This window comes from Gallus gallus, chromosome 28 (assembly GCF_016699485.2).
Source record: "Gallus gallus isolate bGalGal1 chromosome 28, bGalGal1.mat.broiler.GRCg7b, whole genome shotgun sequence".
Classification (NCBI taxonomy): Eukaryota; Metazoa; Chordata; class Aves; order Galliformes; family Phasianidae; genus Gallus; species Gallus gallus.
Window position 1 is genome coordinate 2,007,787 of NC_052559.1, and position 20,429 is coordinate 2,028,215.

The window sequence follows — 20,429 nt, forward strand, 5'->3', positions numbered from 1 at the left end:
ATATTACCAAAATGAGAAGAAAACATACCTGTAGAAAGACCATTTCAACAGGAACTGCCTGGCTGCCTTGGGGAAGCTGGGACTGCCCTCGTGATGCTTCAGGACTTGAGTAACAACATTATCCAGCCAACTGGCCCACTGGTCCAGGGAGCTCTGCTGCTGCAGTGTGAGCTTGAAATCCTGCTCCAGCTTCTGCACCATGCCTTCCTCACACTGGCAGACCCACGAGGCTTGCTCCTGCTCAGGAGGAAGGGCTGACAGTCACTCATGCAAAGCCTGCTATTTCAATTTCTGGTGTAACTCAGCCCACAAATTCAACCTCATTTCTAGTAGACAAGGACTCCAAACCAGCTCTGAATCACACCTCTTTTGATCTCTCCTAACCACAGTAAAATATTACTATTAGAACAAGATTACTATTGGTAACAGTACTTCTTATAGAAGTTCATGAGAGCCTTGTCCACTATTCACAATGAGATGACAGATTTACCTTGAAAAGTAACACCAAAACCTCACGTTAAATTCTTCATTTAATCACTTTTTAACATTGGAAATAACACGCCTGTTACTAGCAGACAGTCTCACTAGACAGACCCAGTTCTAGACAATATGGCCCAGGAAAAGATACAGTAAGTTACCTGCACGTTGGCAAAGTCAACTCGATTGAGATCGCTGAGCATCTGGTTTATTTGGGAAGTGTTCTGCAGCACTGCACGAGCAGCCTGAGCCAGGTGGTTTAGGGATGTGTATCTCCGCAACGTCTGTGCAAAGGCACTCACTACTCCAACCTGCAGCAGAGCAGAGCACACAGGGGACCGTGACCAGGGGGCAGCAGGGCTCAGGGGCTAACTCTTCTCAATGCTGAGCTCAAGAATGCAGCATACATTAGCTGGGGTAACCTGCATGGTTCCACTCAAACTGCTGCCTAATGTGCACGCAAGCACTTTTGCAGCATCTACTGAGCATATCTTGAGCTGGGAACAGGCTTCACGGATTGATGGTGTTAGGAGGAGGAGAGTAGGAGCCTTATATTCAGTATCTATGGTGTCATTCAGCCTCTGAAGTGTCCTGTGCTTTCCATTCAGGCAAGGGAATGGCTCAACAGGCAGAGCATCATCAGCTCAAATGAACTGCATGATCTTGCCCTGCTTCTTGCTGATTTTGGCTCAGAATTATTCCTTATGCTGTATTTGTCAGGGGCACACATAGCCAAACTCCAGCAGTGATTTCCAATCACCATGGAAAATGACAACACACACACTCAATTCAGTGTCACACTCTCTCTACTTACCTTTGTCTGGACAATCTGGGGGGGGAATTCACTCATTGCATTCATCAGCCACCCTTCCAAACTCTTGGCAAAATTACGAATCGCCTGTGTAAGTGTGCCTGCAAAGAAAGCTGCAGAGTTAGAAAGGCTGTTCCACACTGTCTTTACACACCACATTTCTAGCTCAGAACTGCTGTGGAAGGCACAGACTCTGATGTGGTAGTTGTGATCTCAGTTCAGCGTCCTGGATCAGCTAGGTCCCAAAATGCACTCAAACAGCTCCTTATCTTATTTGTGAACCACCTTAGCATACTCTAATTGCTGAGACATGCTCTTTAAAGACCTGTCTCTACCAGCCTGCAGACAGACAGTAGCAGATCAGTGGGACCATGTTTTTACAGGACAGCTCAGCCCAGTTTGTGGCTAAGTTGTAGCCATGGGAGGCTGACAGAAGTGAGCAGCCAAATCAGAGCAAAAACCCTCCATATCCCATCACTAATCTCCCAAGTGAAAGTTAACCCTATGTTTCCAGGAGGTGCAGGAGGGGACAGCATGGTCCTGTGTGAACAACGATACGGTCTCCAAGGAAACATCTCACAAGGACTTGCCATGCTTATAACTGCTTGTGCATTAAGCCTTTGCTTTTACCTTGACTCATAGGCAAAGTCAGGAGATGTGATACACAATGGATCCTGTTTTAAAAGGCCTGGGAATTCCAGAGGCCACGAAGTTATGCCTACACAGAACAATGCTGTGGAAGGAATGTTGCTCTTGCCCAAAATATTAGCCAGTATTCAAAATGAAAATGTCTAAATCAGCTTTTACAATGGAAATCTTTGTGGCAAGTGGTAGCCAGACAGCATGAGTCACAAAATGTAGTTCTCCACAGACATTTGGTGACTCAGGAGCAGCCCAGCAGGGAGCTGGAGCAGGAGGCATGAGGCATGAGGCACTGCCTGTGCCCTCCTGGTCTCACTGCAGATACTCACTGGGCACCGGTCGCAGCACATCAGGGATGAGAATCTCCACCAGGGCCTGGTACAGGATGTGGTCACAGCTTCTCATCCACTTGAGGATGGGTTCATATTTACACAGAGTGATCAGCTTGTCTTTTGGGAGGGTCCCTTCATGTTCTTCTTCACTGCAGGAAAAGGGAGACAGTGTTAGAACCTGGTTCTCTGGGCATTCACACTTCATCTGGATTTCTAATTTCAGTTTTCAGCAGAAAAAGCAATTCACTTTTCTTTCAAAAGGAAATGCCCGACCATTTGTACCAATCTCTGACTCTGCAAGCACCTCTCCACCATGGGGTCAGAGCTCTGACTGTGGTTTCACCTCAAGCCTGCATCTCCTGTGCTTAGCCTCCTTTTGCTTTCTCCATCTTCAGCCTCACTTCACACACACACACTCACGTTCATGTGTACCTGGAAATCATCCTACAACACAGCATAGCTGATTCCTCCTTACAGCCCCAGCTGTTCCCAAAGCCTTCACACCTTTCTCCTCTTCCCTCTGACAAATATTTGCAGCAAATGTTGTTTGAGCAGATTAGCCAGTGCTGATGGACACTGCTGACAGTTTTGAGGTGTCTGGCACCTTCAAATGCTACACATTTTCATAAGCAAAAAGATTTGGTGTTGTGATGAGAACAAATTGTCTCCAGCTGAATGAGGTCCAATGAGCCTGCATTTACTTCACATTATAGATGTAGGGAAATTTTTTTTGCATGATTAAGGCATAAGATATTTGGTTAAATAGCAGGCAGAGCAAACTGAAGCCTTACTGCACTGCCAGAGTCGCAAGTCAGAGCTATTAAGACACTGTACTGGGAATTTACAGGGAACTTTCCCCATGCATTACATCAAAATCATTAAAGCCAAGACTTTGATGTACTATAAAGAGGTCCTTACATCCTCTGTCTGAGAGGTTTTAGTAAATGAATTCCACAGGCATAGTCCTGTTCTTTTCACATGGAAAAATCAGCTGTCAACTACCTACACTTTCTGTTGAGTTGAACCAGCTTCTTCATTTTATCACATTTTCAAACAATTTGGCACTTGGATAACACTTTGGTTTTATATCCATATTTAAAAAACAGGGGCTAGAGTGCTACCTATCTTGATTAATAGTTGCACTGTGCAGAGGTGTGGGAGCACACTGCCCTACCAAGGTGTGCCAGCGTAGGCAGAGCTCTGTGCAGATGCTGCCCTGAGTCTGCTCTGACCTAGCCCAGCTCTCTGCTGTGCTGCCAATGCCTTGTAGACGTCCCCTTAAGTAAAGGATTCTGAAACCATCAAAGAGCTACGGTGTTTCTCTGCTGCAAAATATTCACTGGATAACATCTATTGAGGGCAAAAGGGCTGTACTCTAGGGATTATTATGGGATATTTCCTTATTACCCAAACTTTTATCGTTTTTCTTCTAAATATAAAACATCAGTATGTGAAGTCCTCATGTAATTACTGTAAGTGAACAACACAGATTTTCAATACATATCTTAACGAGAAACCGTCACCTTTTCAATTCTCTCTATTTTCACTTATTTCCCTTATATGGTCTCTTGGCAGCAGACTATCAGTGCATAAAGGAAGAAGAATAGGCAATAACGAGCCAGACAGGAGCACAAAGCCAGGATCAGAGCAGCTCAGTTTGTCATTATCTTCCTCAAGACATGAGGCAGGTACAGATTTGGACAGGCACCCAAATAATTGAGCCAGTCGAGATGTCGCCAAAACCTCAGCGCTGGGGATGCTTTCAAAAGCTGCATTTCATTCTCATTCACCCAAATGCTCCCTGTATTTCAGATTAGGATACAGGAGGCATGCCATGGGTGTACCTCATCAGAAGTAGGTATTTCCAAGTTCTACAAAGCACTCAAAATGTCTAGTGAAGCTGAAATCACTTCATGCATTTTTAAAAGGCAAAGTACGACAAGAAAAGGTTCACAAATAATCAAAGCACCACGGTGTACCTGGATGGCAGGGCAGCAGAGCCATCACTAGATGGTGTTTTAGGACTCCAGAAGGACTGCCACAGTTTCTCAATGTAATGAAATTGAAGGTTCATTACAACATCCAAAGTTGCCTAACAACAAAGAACACATCTCATTAGCTGCTCTGTTAGCGTCTTGTCACACAGTGTCAGCATAAATCTCATGCACTGACGTTTAGATTAAATAATTTACAGGAAAAACAACAAGAAGTGCATTGTTTTAATAATCAATGTAATACAAAAGAGGTCACAGCATGAAAAAAATAACCAAGTGCGACACCTGAGTTGCAATACCCAGTAAAACAAACATGTCCTATGACAGTTTAGCTTTTCCTGAGGGCAGCATGAAAGAGAAGTACACAAATTATGTCCCATGTCATTTGATTGATCTATTAATCAATTACAAATATTCAAAGTAATCACCTCGCAGTGTCTCCTGTAAAGAAGCTGAAGAGTTTTCACATCGTTCATGGTGACCCCTTCTTGTAAGAGGACGTTACCTAGATCAGGGGCTGGGAACTCAGGAAAGACGTGGGTTACATCTAGGGAAAAGAAGATGGGGAAGTGGGTAAAAATTGAAGCACTCAGTTATGCAGAATACAGACACACACAAGATGCTTCTGTCTCTGGTTGCTATCTTTCACATTTTAATTGGGGGTGAAACTGGTGAAATGAGGCTGATAAACTAGTACTTCCCTGATTCCTGCTGTTATAATGGGCGAAAAGTAAACAACTGCAGTCCATATGTCCAGCATGTAAAGGAGAATGTTTTCTTTCTCTTTGTAATAAAAGTAACAAGAATACATTGTCCTCATGTAATGTGCTTCCCATTAGATTTTCTCCAAGGCCTGAAAAACATCCCTTTGTAATCTTGAGAGTACAAAGGACAATATAATTGGATATCAGGCATATCAGGAGTAAATACATTTCAGAGAATGCTTGGAGTTGGGCTGGGATTTTGTATCTCTACTGGAGATTATGGAAACATGTAGATCCATGACCGGTAAAAGCAGAGAACCTGTCTCATCAGGAGAGGCTCTGTATGGATCTCCTGGAATTGAGCACACACTACAGCCTGCTCTCTGGTGGGGCAACAAACAGAATAGCTTAGCTCCCCCTGTTCTACAAAGCTCTTCAGAACAGTGTGACTTGGAGACCCCTACTCTTCCATCCAACTTGATTAAAATTGAGTTAAAAGCATATTTAGGAACTGACAGAGCCAGTGGCACTAGGACGAGGTTTCCTATGGGTACAGGAGCAACACAGCAAATGTGACATTACAAGAGTGTACTAGAATATAGATTTCTTAGAAAAGAAGAAATCCAGAGCAGTCAGGGTTTGCTGGACAGGGCCTTCCTTCCTTTTAAGGTTATCAGCCCAGATGTGTGACATCAAATGCATGAAAGCAGTCTGCTCACCTATGAACTGCTGATGGTGCTGACTTTGAGCAGCAACTGATTGCTCAGGAGTAGTGTGCAGGCTGCTGTTGGAACCGGCTTCTGCCATGCCATCCATCTTCTGAGCTGGTCTGTACCTAGGGTTAGAGCATGCCCTGGTGTTACACAAGCACGAGCAAACACATACACAACACATGCAACATGGTCATGCTGTGAGAGATAAGGACACCTACAAAGTCACGATGCTGTAGAGCACTTAATTAAAAAGTTACATCACGTAATAAAAGAGGTTACATCCAAAGCCAGCATCTGGAAGGCTGACTATTTCTATTGTTTGCTCAAGGTGGGGAATGAGAACCTCCTTTGGGAAAGCACTACTCAGGAGATTAAAGGGGTTAAGAAATTTACCCAAGGTGGACATCAGAAAAAAATAAAATGAGAAGCAGAGCTGGTGTGGATGCCTGAGTGCAGACTCTGGAGGTGATTTCTGCATTTGCTTTCTGTTCAGGAGCAGAAGAAATGAATTCTTCTGCTCTTTCTTTACTGTAGCATGAGCCAGAAGTGTCAGTGCTTCCAGGAGACAATCCCAAATTCCTTGGCACTCAAAATTGCTCAGACACTAGACTAACCATAGCACTTTAACTTGCATTGTTGAAAGTCAAAACAACCCAAAAACCCAAACCCGAGAAACAAACCAATGCAAGCCCACAACCCTTTCCTGTGATCAGGTACAATAGCTGCAGAGCTGAGGTCCTAAGCTATTGAGCCAGGGGAAACAGTGAGGAGTGGTATGTTCTGCAGTAAGCTCTGTAGCAGCAGGCTGAACTCAAGCCACTGGCAAACAGAATGGTGGATAAACGCAGCTTGGCAAGCCAGAATTTCTCCTTGAGCCTTCTGCTGCTCAGACCAGGCAGAACCTAGCAGCCTCATTTTTGGGGAGGACCCCACAGCAGCTCTGGGGCACAGCGGTGGGTGCCACGGGGTTGGGAGCACCTACCTTTGCTTCTGGTGGATGGGCTGCTGCCTCATGGCCATGTACTGCGTGTCCTCCTGCAAGCGGTTCAGTGGGGACTCTGGCTTCAGCCGGATCCCGTAGTAATGGTATTTGGAGTTTCCCCTGCAAGTAGCAGCATTAAAATTGCTCAGTGCCAGCTAGTCAATGGGAGCAACCTCACAGCCCTGCTATTTACTCTCAGGCTTGTTTTGACAATCCACACCACTCCTTACAGTGCACATGTGTTTGTTGCCAATGCTGTCTGAACGCTGACCTAATAAATGCCATCACCTCCTATAAAATTCATAACCACATGTCACAAAGTTCAGTGACATCCACATGGGAAATCTGGCAAGGTTTGTTCTGAGCAGCCAACAGCAACTGGGGAAGAACTGACAAGTGTTACAGTACAAAGCATTGTTAAACAATGACAGAGACCTCAAGGGACGCTTCACACTTTGATTAGAGCTTAAGAATTTGCTTTTATATTGAAACTAAACTTTTCATCTAGAGTTGGATGAAAACAAGCCCAAATGAACGGCCAGCTATAAGAAAGCCACCTCTCTGGTGTCTGCACTTTAACAGCAACAGCTAAGAGGCTTTGATCTGCTTTTGGCCTTGGGAATTGCTCATTTTTGCAGTTTTATAAGAACTGAAAGCTTTTTGCAAGAAAAAGAGGCTGAATTTCCCTCTCCTTTGTAGGTACATAAAGCTGCTGTGATGCTCCTCAGGAAGAGGTCTTTCCCCCCAGCACATTGGACAGATGCCTCCATTCAAGTTTTCCCACCAAACCAGGATTTTTCCTCTGCAGTGGGGTCTCCAATGTGCTCTCACTGCTTAAAACTACAGCTTAGGTGCTTCAGTATGACAGTGTCTGAAGGTACCTGAAATCTAATGATGTCTCCCATAGAGAAATCTAAGAGAAGTATCTGCTGAAGAATTAAGTTGGTATCCAGAAGACTTTTTATCTTATGGGAATTCTCTCTTTCCAATTTTTGGCAGCTTTTACTTAAGGGAGACAGCAGAACTGTTCAGTCTTTGTCACTGTAACAAAGGGTTTACACATGCTTAGGTGTGAAGCATGCTCCAATCACACCTGAAGTGATTCTAAGTGCCTGCAAATTAAATAATAAATGCGTTTATAATGCAAATGAATGAATAAGGTGGTGGACAGCTATTTCCATATGTATGCAGTCCTTCAAGCTTACACATCTTGAAAATTAAGTTCGTTATTCTTTTTGGTTTTGTCTTAATTACAAAGTTGGCAAGGTTAACCAAAACCTTTTAGTGATGGAATTCAGACCATCACAGACCAAAAGTTTATAAAGGAATACCTGGTGAATACTTAACATTTATATCACAGCAGATAGATACAGAAATAAGTTTAAGAACAGGACATCAATTCCCTTAGCATGTCAATTTCCTCCTTTTTACAAAAGAATATAAGATCTACTAGATAATTTAAAACCTTAATCAATAATGACATGTCAACCAAGTAGCATTATCATACATTGAAATAAAATATTCTGACTTTTTTTTTTTTAATTTCAGTCTTCCATGGTGAAAATAAATTCTGAAATATCAGAGCACTGCCAACAATCAGGAATTCCATTCTCTGAGCCTTCCTATTTTCAAGTCCAATCATCTTTTGGGTCACAAAACATAAATTGAAGGATTCTAAAGGAGCTCTCAGGACTTTGAATTTTTCCTCCCTCGGTAGGATTAAAGAATTTTTCTCCTCTGAAGAAATGACTTCAGAGTTCTTACACTGGAACCCATCTTCAGAAATCCAAACTCTCCCCCGCTCTTCCTGCGACTGTTACCTCCCCATTCCAGCTGTGGAATGCTCCAGGCACATCTGGTTTTGTTCTACTCTGCAAGACCAAATATCCAAGCTTGTATTTTATTATAGAAAGTTATACAATGAGAGCAATCACTGCTTCTCCAGTGTATTCACTGCTTTTTTAAAATTAGAAGCTGGAGTAAAGTGCAATGTCAGCTGTACAGGCTGTACATATACTTTGGATGCTCCCCTGAAGGACACACGTGCCATTATTGCAAGTGTACTTCCATAAATTTCACCTTTCTTGTAACACCATATGGGTCTGTGATATTTTAAAACAAGTATTTGTTAAGAAGATTCAACCTTCCGCTTTGTGGATTTCAGAAATAAGGCATCTCCATATCTACATGGATGTCTGGACACCTTGTCTGTATCGGGGATTTGGGATCTGTTCCCACTGCTGATGGAGAACTTTCCTGGATCCAGAAGGAACTCTGCAGCAGAATGCTGGACCCTGCAGCTGACAGCAGCAATGGTGATCAAGAGAAAACAACGGAATGAGAAGCAGCCTGGGTTTAAATAAAATGTCCTTAGATTCCTTGAGAAATGGGCTTAGATTGAATTCAGCTGTGACTGGATGCGGTGCTGTCACCAGAAACCCAGAACATGTCTGAAATTAACATTCTCACCCTGCTGATTCCTGTTCAGAAAGAGCTTTGCCTCACAACACATGGAAATTAGTCCTGTGATTTAGTATAGCAATTTTTTTTCCCACAACATAATGTTTGGTTGTTTCTATACATCTCAGAAGACCGACCCGTGCCTGCCAAATTACACTTGGTAGATTTTCTGTGTGTGTGAGAGCAGTTGCAGATCCTACAAGAACAGTGCAGTGCTCTTTTTTCTGCAAAACATGAGGCCACATGCTTTGTTCTTGAGAAACTACAGCCCCTGAAATTAGTGGCTATACAAAATATTTGCTTTTAATTAATCCCTGCTGCAAGGAGCTGTACAGCACCCACAGCCATGCGCAGTGGTGGGGGAAGGCAAGATGCAGCTGAGCTTGGGAGCTGTCACTCACTCTGCACTTTGATGGCCCAACCAGCATCTCTCTCTTGCTTGCCTGCACCTTGCCACTGAGTATACATCCCCAACTCACCCACAGGACAGCGTGCCACAGAATCATGGCATGGCTTAGAATCATAGAATGGTGTGGGTTGAAAAGGACCACAATGATCATCTAGTTCCAACCCCCCTGCTATGTGCAGGGTCACCAACCAGCAGACCAGGCTGCCCAGAGCCACGTCCAGCCTGGCCTTGAATGCCTGCAGGGATGGGGCATCCACAGCCTCCTTGGGCAACCTGTTCCAGTGCATCACTACCCTCAGAGTGAAAAACTTCCTCCTAATATCCAACCTAAACCTCCCCTGTCTCAGTTTAGGTTGGGAGGGACTTTGAAAATCATCCAGTTCTGGGAAGCAAGCTTCTCCCCATCACCTCCAGACCCAGCTCCCCCACTAACCTGGTTCCCAGGCGGCGAGTCCTCAGCCCCATGAACACCGACCGGATCAGTTTTCCAAAGGAAGCTGCGTTCACTGGGTCCAGCTTGTGCTCCTGGCAGTGCCTCAGGTAGTGGTTGTAGAGGGAACTCCTGGGTAGGCTCACGCCTTCCGCTGTCTCATAGTTGTCCAACAACCACTGGAGCTTTAGGCATGGGAGACATAAATAAAGAGCATGTGAAAGTCTAAAGAGGGCTGGAACAGGCTACAAAAATCAATGGCAGTGCTTAATGTCAGCAGCAAAATCTGACATTCAGAGTTCAAGAGAACTTAACACTGTGTGGTTAATTTGTATATGCAATAATTATGCCAGCAACATTTTTATAAGAGTAGGAGGATCCCCAGTCCAAAGCTAGTAATGCAAACAAAACCACCATCAGGTTTTGCTGATCCTGTCATCTCAGTGTCCATCTTGCATTTGGATAAACTCCTGTGGGATATAGATAGATAGGGCTCTTTGCCAAGAATGAAGACATTAAAAACTGCCTTGGATGAATAAATTTCAGGGAAACAACGATGCTGCAGAGACTTTGTTCATTTGAAGATTGGCATATCTGCAGCTGTTCTCCTAACAATAAAAAGTTCACCACCCAACCTTGGAAATCTGAGGTGTTTCTCCTATTACTTTCCAAAACTTGTTGCATGAACTTCTTCTGACATTTTGTTGATTAGAGTTTGCAATTAAATATGAATTATTTATATCCAGATGGTCTGAAAGGGTGAAAATGGCAGCACAGGAATTAAAACACAAAAAAGGTAAAAACCTAATCTCCTTTAATTGCCTAAATGACAGCTTTAGTATCAGCAAGTGTTGTGTTATATTAAGTGAATTTTTGAAGGAGCTAAATGTACAAATGGATTGAAATCAATAGCTTTGGCAGGAGTCCTTTCACTGGCATTAGGGCTATTTGGGATCAATGCTTTCACAGTGAGTCTCTACGTCCAGTGCACATACATGTATGTAAAGGTGGCACAGCTCCACCAGATGCAGCTGCATTTGCAGCTCATCAGTGGCAAAACAAAGTCAGTTTTAGGAGGTTAAAATGTTTACTCCATTATCTCCTTACAACAAAGAAGTCAAGAACACATTGTACTTAAGCACAAACTTAGAAACCAGTGGGATTCAACCACGTACATGGAAGTATAAGCTGCCCTATGCTTAAATCCTCCCCACTCATACTCCAATACCTGCCTTTTTTTCTATCATTTTCCCTTGGTGAAACTTTAGGGTCCCAATTCACCACTACACTGCTTGAGTTTTATGTCACTAACTGTGAGAACACAACCTGCAGTGTGCAGTGACATTTCTGACATCTCACTCAATTCAGTCGTTTTCAGTTTCTGCATTTCCCACCCAACTCTGCTCTCAAACAAATGCTTCTGAGCTATCAGCTATGAGCACCTACAGATGTACGCTCTGTGGCTCTCATCCACATACTGAAATTTCAACTTCTGCTATGCCAAAGAAGCTGAATTCAATGATGCACAGTTAAAATGAGTTCTGTTACTGGGTTCGACCCAACGCACCCAGATATTCACATCATAGAATATCCTGAGTTGGAACAGACCCATCAGGATCATCAAGTCCAATGACCATGTCCAGCAGCAGTGGTGGGCTTTGGAGCAGGGCAGAGAATGCCACAGCAGGAAGAAGGAAAACCTCCTGATCAGCTCCCCAGTCCGCTTTTCAGAGCCGTGTGCTCTTCAGACCTTCCTCTAGTCACACTGCTTTGCACAGAAAAAGACCTTTCTGGAGTCCAAACCCTACAAACCTGTAAGGCAGTGATTGCTGGTTCTCCCTGCCCCTACCTGCAGCAGGAGATGTGTTGGGTGGTCCCCAAAAGGCCACTGCGGACCCTGAGGCTCCGATCAACCCATCCCTTACAGCTGCCTCTAACAAAAGCACTCCCCAGCACTCAGGACATGAAGAACCAGCAGCAGCTCTGTCTCTAATCAGTCCACACCTGTGCTTATTTTGGCCCATCCCCTATATTGAAAAAAAATAATGATTAATAAGTTTGGGGCTTTTTTTGTTTTCTTTACCTTTTACTTATCCTATGGAAGAGATTGACTATGGATTGGTTATTTCTACTCTTCTAAACCTGCCCTAATTCCATGCCTTAAAAAGCAGTCATTTCAATTTGACCCTAGAGATTTTTACTCTAATCCTACAACATCCCCTCCACCTTCCAACACTCTGCAGTGTTTTTTTAACATTCCTTCAAACACTATGGAGTTTCACAAGATGAACTCCCGCTGCTGAACTGGAATTTGATGCAAAATGCACAAAAGAACTCAAAAAAGGAATGTGTGAGGATATAAATAATTTTCAGAGGACAATTTTTGCTCTTCCTGCACAACCAACAACACACTGAGCACTTAAAATAAGAACATTAAAGATTCTCCCTGTTTGTGTTCTCTATTCTGTTTACTTTTTGACACTGTGCTCTGTTGTGACAATGACAAAATACACCACAGTTTCACTTCTGTTTATGTTACGATCAGACTCCAATAAAACCATGGTGCAACTGTATGCTGCTGTTTGTGTTACAAGCACTGCAGGGGAACATTTCCATTTCATTCTTACTTACACTTTATTTCTATCGAGTGTCTGTTTTGATGTAAAAAACAAGCCTTTAACAAAGCCCTTGATTCAAGGAGGGATCTGAGGGTGGAAGGAGTGACGCTCTGTAAAAAGGAGAAGCTCCAGGTTTGGAGGTTTTGCTATAGATCCTTCTGTGGAACTGAACAAACCCATGAGGACTCACACCTGTGGGGCACACGTGGGAGCTTCACCCAAAGCTGGGACATCCCCACAGCCTTTCACAATTAGATGTCACCAAAATCTACACTTTTTCTTCCAAAGTTTTCTTGAAAAACCACCACTTTCCTCCCTCTGCAACATCTGCAAGCTCCTCATTGCCAGAGAATAGTGCTCTGACCCAGAGACTCTGGAGTGCCCTTGTGAGCAGAGCTTTTCAGGAACAGTAATTGATTGACATAATTTCAATAGCAGCATCACATCTCACTGGGTATTACCATTCGCTTTGGCTCCTACACTCAATATTTCAAGTGCACTTCAGTAACTTCTCAGAGTTTTCAAGGGTAATTTCAGTTATCAAGAGTGGCTCCTTACAGCGTGGACTTTGTATAAACTGAGTTATGTAAAAAAAAGAAAACCCTCTTGATTGAGATATATTTAGTTTTCTAAATATAAAAAAAAAAAAAAAAACCCTGACATGAAAAATCTGCTGATGGCCACAAAATAAACCATTATCCTAAGAATTTACAGGTTTGCAAAAAGTGCAGTTTAAAATGAGAGGCAGAACACTTGATGAAAAAATCTTCAACCTTAAGAATAAAAGCAATTAAACCACAACTAATGGTGCAATTAGCATCATCTCAAAGCTTCCCTTGGGTACCAGGTTTTCCAGCAGAAGAACGTTTGTCAGGTTAAAGGATTGCATTTTGCTACCACCTTGGCTTGTGAAGCTACCACTGCTCGGGGCTGTGAGCTCTGTTTTGATTTCTGTCCCCCATGTCAAGCTCCTGTTTTCCTTTCAGCCCTGACAAATCACAGTTCCCTTCTGTTTTGCTTTCTGATTCTCACCAGCGAGCCTGACAATATTCAGGCAGGCAGGTATCTGAGATATGTAATTGCCTGTCTTCACAGTGTTTAGTTTAAGCATAAAAGGTAGGAACTGAAATATCCCACGTAACAGAAAACATTATAACCCAGCATGAACCAGGGGACACATGCAGACACTCAGCCATAGACTGGGGCTAACTGCACAGGAAGGTCCTAAAGACCTCCACAACAGGCAGAGGCTTTTCCAGGCAGCTCCACTGAGCTTCCTTGAGCTCTGCGAGGAAATCGTCCAACCTGGTCCTGCAGCACATTGCATTTCCTACAGGCACTGCAACACTGCTGCCTCTTCATTGCTTCTACGTGTACATGGACACAGCCCCACACTGCAGAACGGTTGGGACTGAGACAGGAGCCTCAAACACTCAGCAGTGAAATGGGCAGAGACCTTACGTTCTCTCTTGTCCTATAAGAAAGAAGTGAGATGGGACTGCTGGGAGGCTGGGTCTGGCCCCACCTCTATTCCACATGACCCGTGGTCAGATGAATAGCTCTTTTCTATCTTCACTTTCCTTGCTCTGTCCTTTTTCTGCTTTTTCCAAACCTCCTTCAGAACCACTCCACTCCCCACCCCATCCTGCTCCACTCTGTCCCTGTCTGTGCTGCAATGAATAAGAAAATTCTGCAGGACATTACCCTTAGCCAAATCTGTGTGGCTGAGGTACAGAAGCGTGGCTGGAACCTGGGGCAAGAAGGATGTGCGCTGATGCTCAGATCAAAGCCTGATTCCACAACTGTGTGTTTTCCCAGCTACAGCAAGGAACCTTCTATTTCTAGCACCTGAAATGGGGATTGAGCTCATCCAGGAGCCCAGGCTTGAAGTTTGGAATCAGCTTAAGATATCAGACCTTTAGTTTGAAAGTTCCTCTAATTTCCTCCGCCTATTTCTGTAGGGTGAAGAAGTCAAACTTACTCAAGAATGACAACATATCTGCCTCTAGATACAAAGCAAGAGTAAATTTGTTAGAATAAGGAAGTACCACTTAGTGCACTGTGAGTTATCAGAGCAGAACATGCTTCAGCCTAATCCAAACCACAGTGAAGTCAAGGCAAATCCAGTGACTTCTGTAGGACTTGAATTAGACTCCTCAAATCTGACACAAGCATGTGCTTGCTGTTAAGCATTACTGCATGGAAGCCATAAACCATGATGCAGAGGACCCTGAGTAGGCCCAGTAGAACAGCAGGAACTTCACACAAAGCAGGGAAGTTATTGGCATAGCAAGAACAGAGAGGCCTAGCAAATGGATTTAGCATAGCATTGTAATAGCAGTGGTTTTCCTGAGGCACAGAAAGAGGCAATAAAGGCATTCACAGGAGTAGGCTTTTGGTATATGGTATCTAGGGGATATTTGTATTGCTGTAGAATTGCAAGTTATTTTCCAGCCATCTTCCAATTTCACCAAAAGGAAAGAACTTCCTCAAATGTGTTTATCTAATTGCCAGCAATTTCCATTGCAAGGTAGAAGAAATAAATTAATGCAGGGTAGAGGCAGTTAACACAATCCAGAGCTTCTCATAAACAAACATTAACATCATGGCAGTTTTTGCATCAATTCTCATTTCTTGGGGATGGGCTGCTCTGGGCAGCACAGCTGAATCATGGGCTGCTTTGAGTGCTTTGTGCTACTGAATACACCAAACAGCTACAAATAATGCTTCTACCAAAGCAGGAAAGAGGTTGTAAATTCCGATTGCAACTTACATGGCTGTTGAGCAAACTGCTTTTGTGTGATGTAATCCCTTCATTTTTTTGTAGGTTTTCAATCGCCATTTCAAGCTAAAGAAAATGTGCACAGGGAAAAAAAAAAGGAAAAAAGAAAAAGAAAGGAAATCAGACAGTTAGCAACAGCCAGGATTTTACCCTTATTAATACCTGAATGATTTATGCTTTATATCAACAGGCTTGTGAAAAGAGCAAGTAGATGAGGCACAGTCCTTACGGGATGAAGCTGCAAAGACGTTATTGTACGGCATGCAAACTAACAACACAGCAAGAGTCCCTGTTAGGCTGACAGAGTGAGACATGGGGATATTTGCTCTTCCACTATATGCACTGCCCATTATAAAGGGGAAGCAGTTTTCCTTCTTTCCCTTTCATGCCTAGACCAAAACATCACTATACAGATGTACAGCAGCAAATCAAAGAACACTGGTACAGAGAGGGTGCATTGTACTCAGATCTTTCATGGAAAACTGGGATTAATGAACTTATTACTTCTTAAAATTTTGACAAAGAACTAAAAGCATTTAAATAAAATAGAGGCACCAGGAGGGTGGATACAAGGAGTGTGCAAGCTGAAACGGAATGGATCTTTGCTATCATGCAGAACTGCTATTGTACTCGTTTCCACTGATCTCAGAGCTTCTGCAACTGGGATAACAGCTGACTTCTGAACAGACCCCTTGCTTTCCTCTACCCTAGCTTTTCTTCTACTCCCAACCTAGCCCTTGCTGCTGCCCTGTGCTGAGACCCTCCTCTTGTGTTGCTGCTGGGGCTCCCTTGGCAATCTCTGGCAAACTACTTAGCAGAATGCTGCTGGTCCAGGGCTCTACTGCTCCTGAGCACAAGGTTTCTGCAAATGTGGAAGGATAAAGAAGCACCTCAGGTTGAGGGACCAGCAGTTTTCTGCCAGTTCCTGCTGTTTCCAGTAGATGTTCTCCAAACCCTTTATCTGTGACCTGTTAGAGCAGGCAGGATAAGGCAGCATGCTGTAGAACTTGCAATCAGCACCTATCTCTTATCAAGTTCAGTATCTACCACCATCTAACATGCATGGTCATGCATGTATTCGGAGGTGCATGCAAAAAGCATTGTATCTGCATGATGATCAGTCAGCTTATGGCCTCCTTTACATATTAGCTAGCTCCCTATAGTCAAGTTTGCACTGACTCCCAGCATGGCAAAAATAAGGGTGGAGAAAAAAACAGCCAGGTACAAAACCAAGCCCTATTAGAGCAGTGAGATTTAACATCTGAAGCACCATTCAGTAAGAAAACGTCCAGGCTTTTCCATAACCATGTATGAATGTGACACTGTTCAAAAACCTCCAGCATAAATTTCTTGGTTTCTGCCCCAAAGAGACATCACTGTGGCACCTCTCAATAAGTTATCACTGAATTCAAAAAAAGGTCAGCCCAAGGGTATGCTTCACTGGATTTTGAGAAAACTTGCACGCCCTGATGCGCCATGAGGAACCAAAACCCATCAGCATAGATTAATTGCTGATGCAGCCTTCAGGAAATGAGTCAAAGTGTGAGAGGGAGACACCATTTCCTTCCTCTGTACAGGGGCAGAGCCAGCAGAGCAGGGCAGTGACCGTTGAGCAACGTCTCTTATGCAAGCACAGAAACACCATTTGTCCTTTTGGTAAGTGTCCAATACAAATAGACACCTTACATCTGCAGAAAAAAAAAATCAGAAACCCGCCCAAGAAAGGACTGGAGTACATTGGGTAAAGACTGAGTTACTGGGACTCAGGAGGACCAGAAGGAAGACAGTTCTGAGGATCTACATACAGGAGATCTCAGGGATTTCCCCTCCTGGCCCAGCTTAGTTTAGACGAAGATTAATAGGGCTCTGGTTGTAGAGACACCAAACAGAATCGTGTGATGCTCTGATTCAGCCCACTTGGAGGAGAAGAACATCTTTATTCCAGCAGATTTGGAGGATGTTGGGTTTTTTCTTTTTAATATTTGAAGATTTTATTTTAGTGTGCATACACCCATTGCCAAACATCTCTCAACCTCCTGAGGCAGCTCTGCTCTTATTCCATTGCTAATTCTGATCCCTCGTTCCCATCTCACTCTCTTTGAAGGTACTCTCCTTAGTTTTCCCTTTGAGGTGTCTGTGTTGGCTCTGCCATGAGCAGTCAGCATCCTCCACGACCTCACACTTCCCTGTTCCTTGCAGCAGCATCTCCATTGCTGTCCTTGCATTGCTAGCTGCATTGACACCCAAACCCTTCACACTACACACCTGAGACCAAATGCAAACATTTCTTCCTTGCTTACATTTGCATGAGCTGTAATCGTGTTCTTTCCACAGTTAAGTTCTTAATCCTGCCCCAACTGTTTTTGTTAGGTCTGCAGGCTTGCAACACCAGGCTTCCCTATTCTCTGTTTAAGCAAAAACACTGCAAATAAAAATAATGTTATTACCCAGTGACATTATCTTGATATTGCCCTTGCCTTCCACTATTTGTCCACCCATTACTGTGCAAAATTAAAAGCAGCTATCATGGCTCTGAAATGTCTCTGGGAGATCTACCCTATTTCCCTCCAGCTCTGGTCTGTGCTAAAAGAACTGAAAGCCACAGATGGGCACATCCCTACACCATCTTCCACACAAGCATCATTCATTAGTTAGCACTCTTAAGCCCATCCACAGGAGCCACAGACACTTCCGAAAGTTCATTCCTACGTGCAACAGAGTGACATTTTTTTCAGATGCGTTTTCATAAAGGTCACTTCCTAAATTCTTTTTTTTTTTTTCTGAACAGCTTATCTCATGTGATAGACAGCTACAAAATAAATCTGCCCAAGGGACATTTGTACTGACACATTACACTTGGGCTTCTTACATTGTGTCCATCGCCATGGAAATAAAGAAAAAAAAAGTGATGTTGTGCAGCTTTGCAAGATGCAGTCCCACGCAGGTGACAAGATCAGCAGCTACTTCCCTCAAAATAACAAGCATGAGCAAAATCAGAGGAAGTTCCAGTGCTAGTTCTCAACTCTGAGCAATTAAAACACACAGACAACTCTCACAAAAGAAATCCACTAATCCAGTGAATCTGTCACTTATTCCTACAGATCCCACCACGTTTTCTCCTTCACCCTGAGCTAAAGACTGTTCCCCACTGACAGGTTCTTCTACCTAAGGCAGAATGCATTCACTGCCAGATCAAAGGCAGCAACTGAAGGCACAAAGATCCAAAATCTTTTAAGTCTGTATTTTAAAATGCTGTGGGACAAGAAAATGGAGCCTGGTTGGCCAGAGATTCAAGAGAACTCAGTAGCCAGCAGCTCCCATTTTTCTCCCCAAGCAGTGCTTTTCATGTTTTAAAATCCAGCCACATATACTCCTATACACCTATATTTGTAATCACATTTACACAGAAATGTATACACACATACACACACAAACGTCAGGTGACAAGGAAGGTGAACACTGTCCTAGAATACAAACTCCAACCCCCTCTTGGCAACAGTTGCTACTAAGACTTCGTGGATTCTCAGATAAAACTTTGATAGCTTCTAGCCACAGGAAGGCTATTTTAGGTTAACAGTGCCATCTCTCATAGTCCTATACAGTTGTACAGTTGTGCTTCTAAACCTGACACCTCTGACTGTTGGAAAGACACAATTAAAAGATATTAGAGCTTTATACGTTTGTGTAATAGCAGTATTATCCCTAAAACACATTTTCTGTAACATATGGCAAAGACAGAATACACAGTGGTGTAGGAGATATATAAAAGCTTTTCAGTCATTGTAAATTTGGAGAAATCAGCTTGAGATACCTCTTGCAGTAATGTGTTAATAATGGACTTTTCAGGTCTCTTTATAATTAAAAATATATATTTCTTTACTTTGGGATAAGCCTCGTGTTCAGATGTCATTAAAAACGTTAACATAGACAATTCTTTTGAATTGGAAAGCCAAAACATTTTGCCTGGGGAAAGAAAGACCCCCAGAGCATAAGAACATAACTCTTATCTCCATGCTGCATCATTTCAGTGTATGAATGATCTGCTCAAAACATTCAACAAGCTTCTGTCTGCCAGTTAAGAGACATCCCATACTCTGGGATAAATATCCATGTAGTACACCAGTGTCTATTCTCTTCCTTGCACTTGTATGACATGTTATACAGACATATACACGTGATAATGACAGGAGAATTTATTTTCTGAAGGCTTTTCAGTTCCCTTGGAACAATTCCGGGCCCCTGAGCTACAACATCTGCAGGGCTACATACCGTTGCTGGAGAGGAGCGTGAAGTATGTGACAGAGAATGTCTAGTGTTTTCCATCCCCCCATGAATGAGATAGGCTCCCGAGCTGGAGAGGATCGGACTTCCCCCAATGTCCATGGTGATGCCCACCATGTTGTGAGAGGGAATGGCTGTAGGAGAGGATGCCGCTGTAGTCACCTGAGCTCCACCTCCCTGCGGTTCGAAATAGGAAGCTGCACTGCTAGGGGCGTAAATCTGAGCTTCGGTGTTGTAGGAGTAGGCGGTTCGTCTGTCAAAGGAACAATAGGGTTAGGATGTGGAGCACACGCTGATGGAGAGGAGCTTACAGATCTAATCTCACAGACAATGGCTTCTGCAGTGTGCACCATGTTTTAAAAAAGGCCTCGACTCAATTGTCAGAGGGATTTGCTTCAATGAAATTGAACTCTGCCGTAAAAGTCAACTCTGACACCATTAATCTGTCCTGTGACAGCCCTGAAGCAAAGACCCACACCCACAGCCTATCCAAGCAGTATGCCCACACACAGAGCCCTGTGGTCACTTTGCAGCTCTCTCAATGTAAATGTGGAGGCTGAGAGCGTCCCAGTAGGCAGCAGGACCCAGGCAGAGGCACAAAGAGGGTCCCAGTACAGAGAGGCAAGAGGAAATCTTACAAAGCCCCTTTCTACCTGTAGAAATCATGCTTTGGCTCCTAAGGCTGCCCCACCTCTCCACTGCAGAGGGCTGGGAAGAGGAAAATACTGGATCATTTCGTATCAAGGAAGGCAGGATTCACTGGTGAACACTCCTTCCATGAGGACAACATCTCT

General features: G+C 43.6%; 1 protein-coding gene across 14 annotated transcripts in view; it reads right to left on the bottom strand.

Moving 5' to 3' along the window:
• The window catches only part of RFX2 (regulatory factor X2), a 54,863-nt gene that overhangs the window by 4,193 nt on the left and 30,241 nt on the right, over nucleotides 1–20,429 (bottom strand). For 9 of the 14 annotated variants that reach the window (XM_015299842.3, XM_004948748.5, XM_040653648.2 and 6 more), the window contains 11 exons: nucleotides 19,624–19,888; nucleotides 15,346–15,420; nucleotides 9,958–10,139; nucleotides 6,656–6,775; nucleotides 5,680–5,795; nucleotides 4,685–4,803; nucleotides 4,242–4,354; nucleotides 2,260–2,411; nucleotides 1,292–1,389; nucleotides 639–788; nucleotides 29–237 (listed from right to left, as the gene is read on the bottom strand). In XM_015299842.3, the coding sequence (XP_015155328.1) occupies nucleotides 29–237; nucleotides 639–788; nucleotides 1,292–1,389; nucleotides 2,260–2,411; nucleotides 4,242–4,354; nucleotides 4,685–4,803; nucleotides 5,680–5,795; nucleotides 6,656–6,775; nucleotides 9,958–10,139; nucleotides 15,346–15,420; nucleotides 19,624–19,888 (1,599 nt within the window). The remainder of the gene's footprint in view (nucleotides 1–28; nucleotides 238–638; nucleotides 789–1,291; nucleotides 1,390–2,259; nucleotides 2,412–4,241; nucleotides 4,355–4,684; nucleotides 4,804–5,679; nucleotides 5,796–6,655; nucleotides 6,776–9,957; nucleotides 10,140–15,345; nucleotides 15,421–19,623; nucleotides 19,889–20,429) is intronic. The other 5 variants (XM_040653655.2, XM_015299844.4, XM_040653653.2 and 2 more) reach the window with 3 other exon arrangements.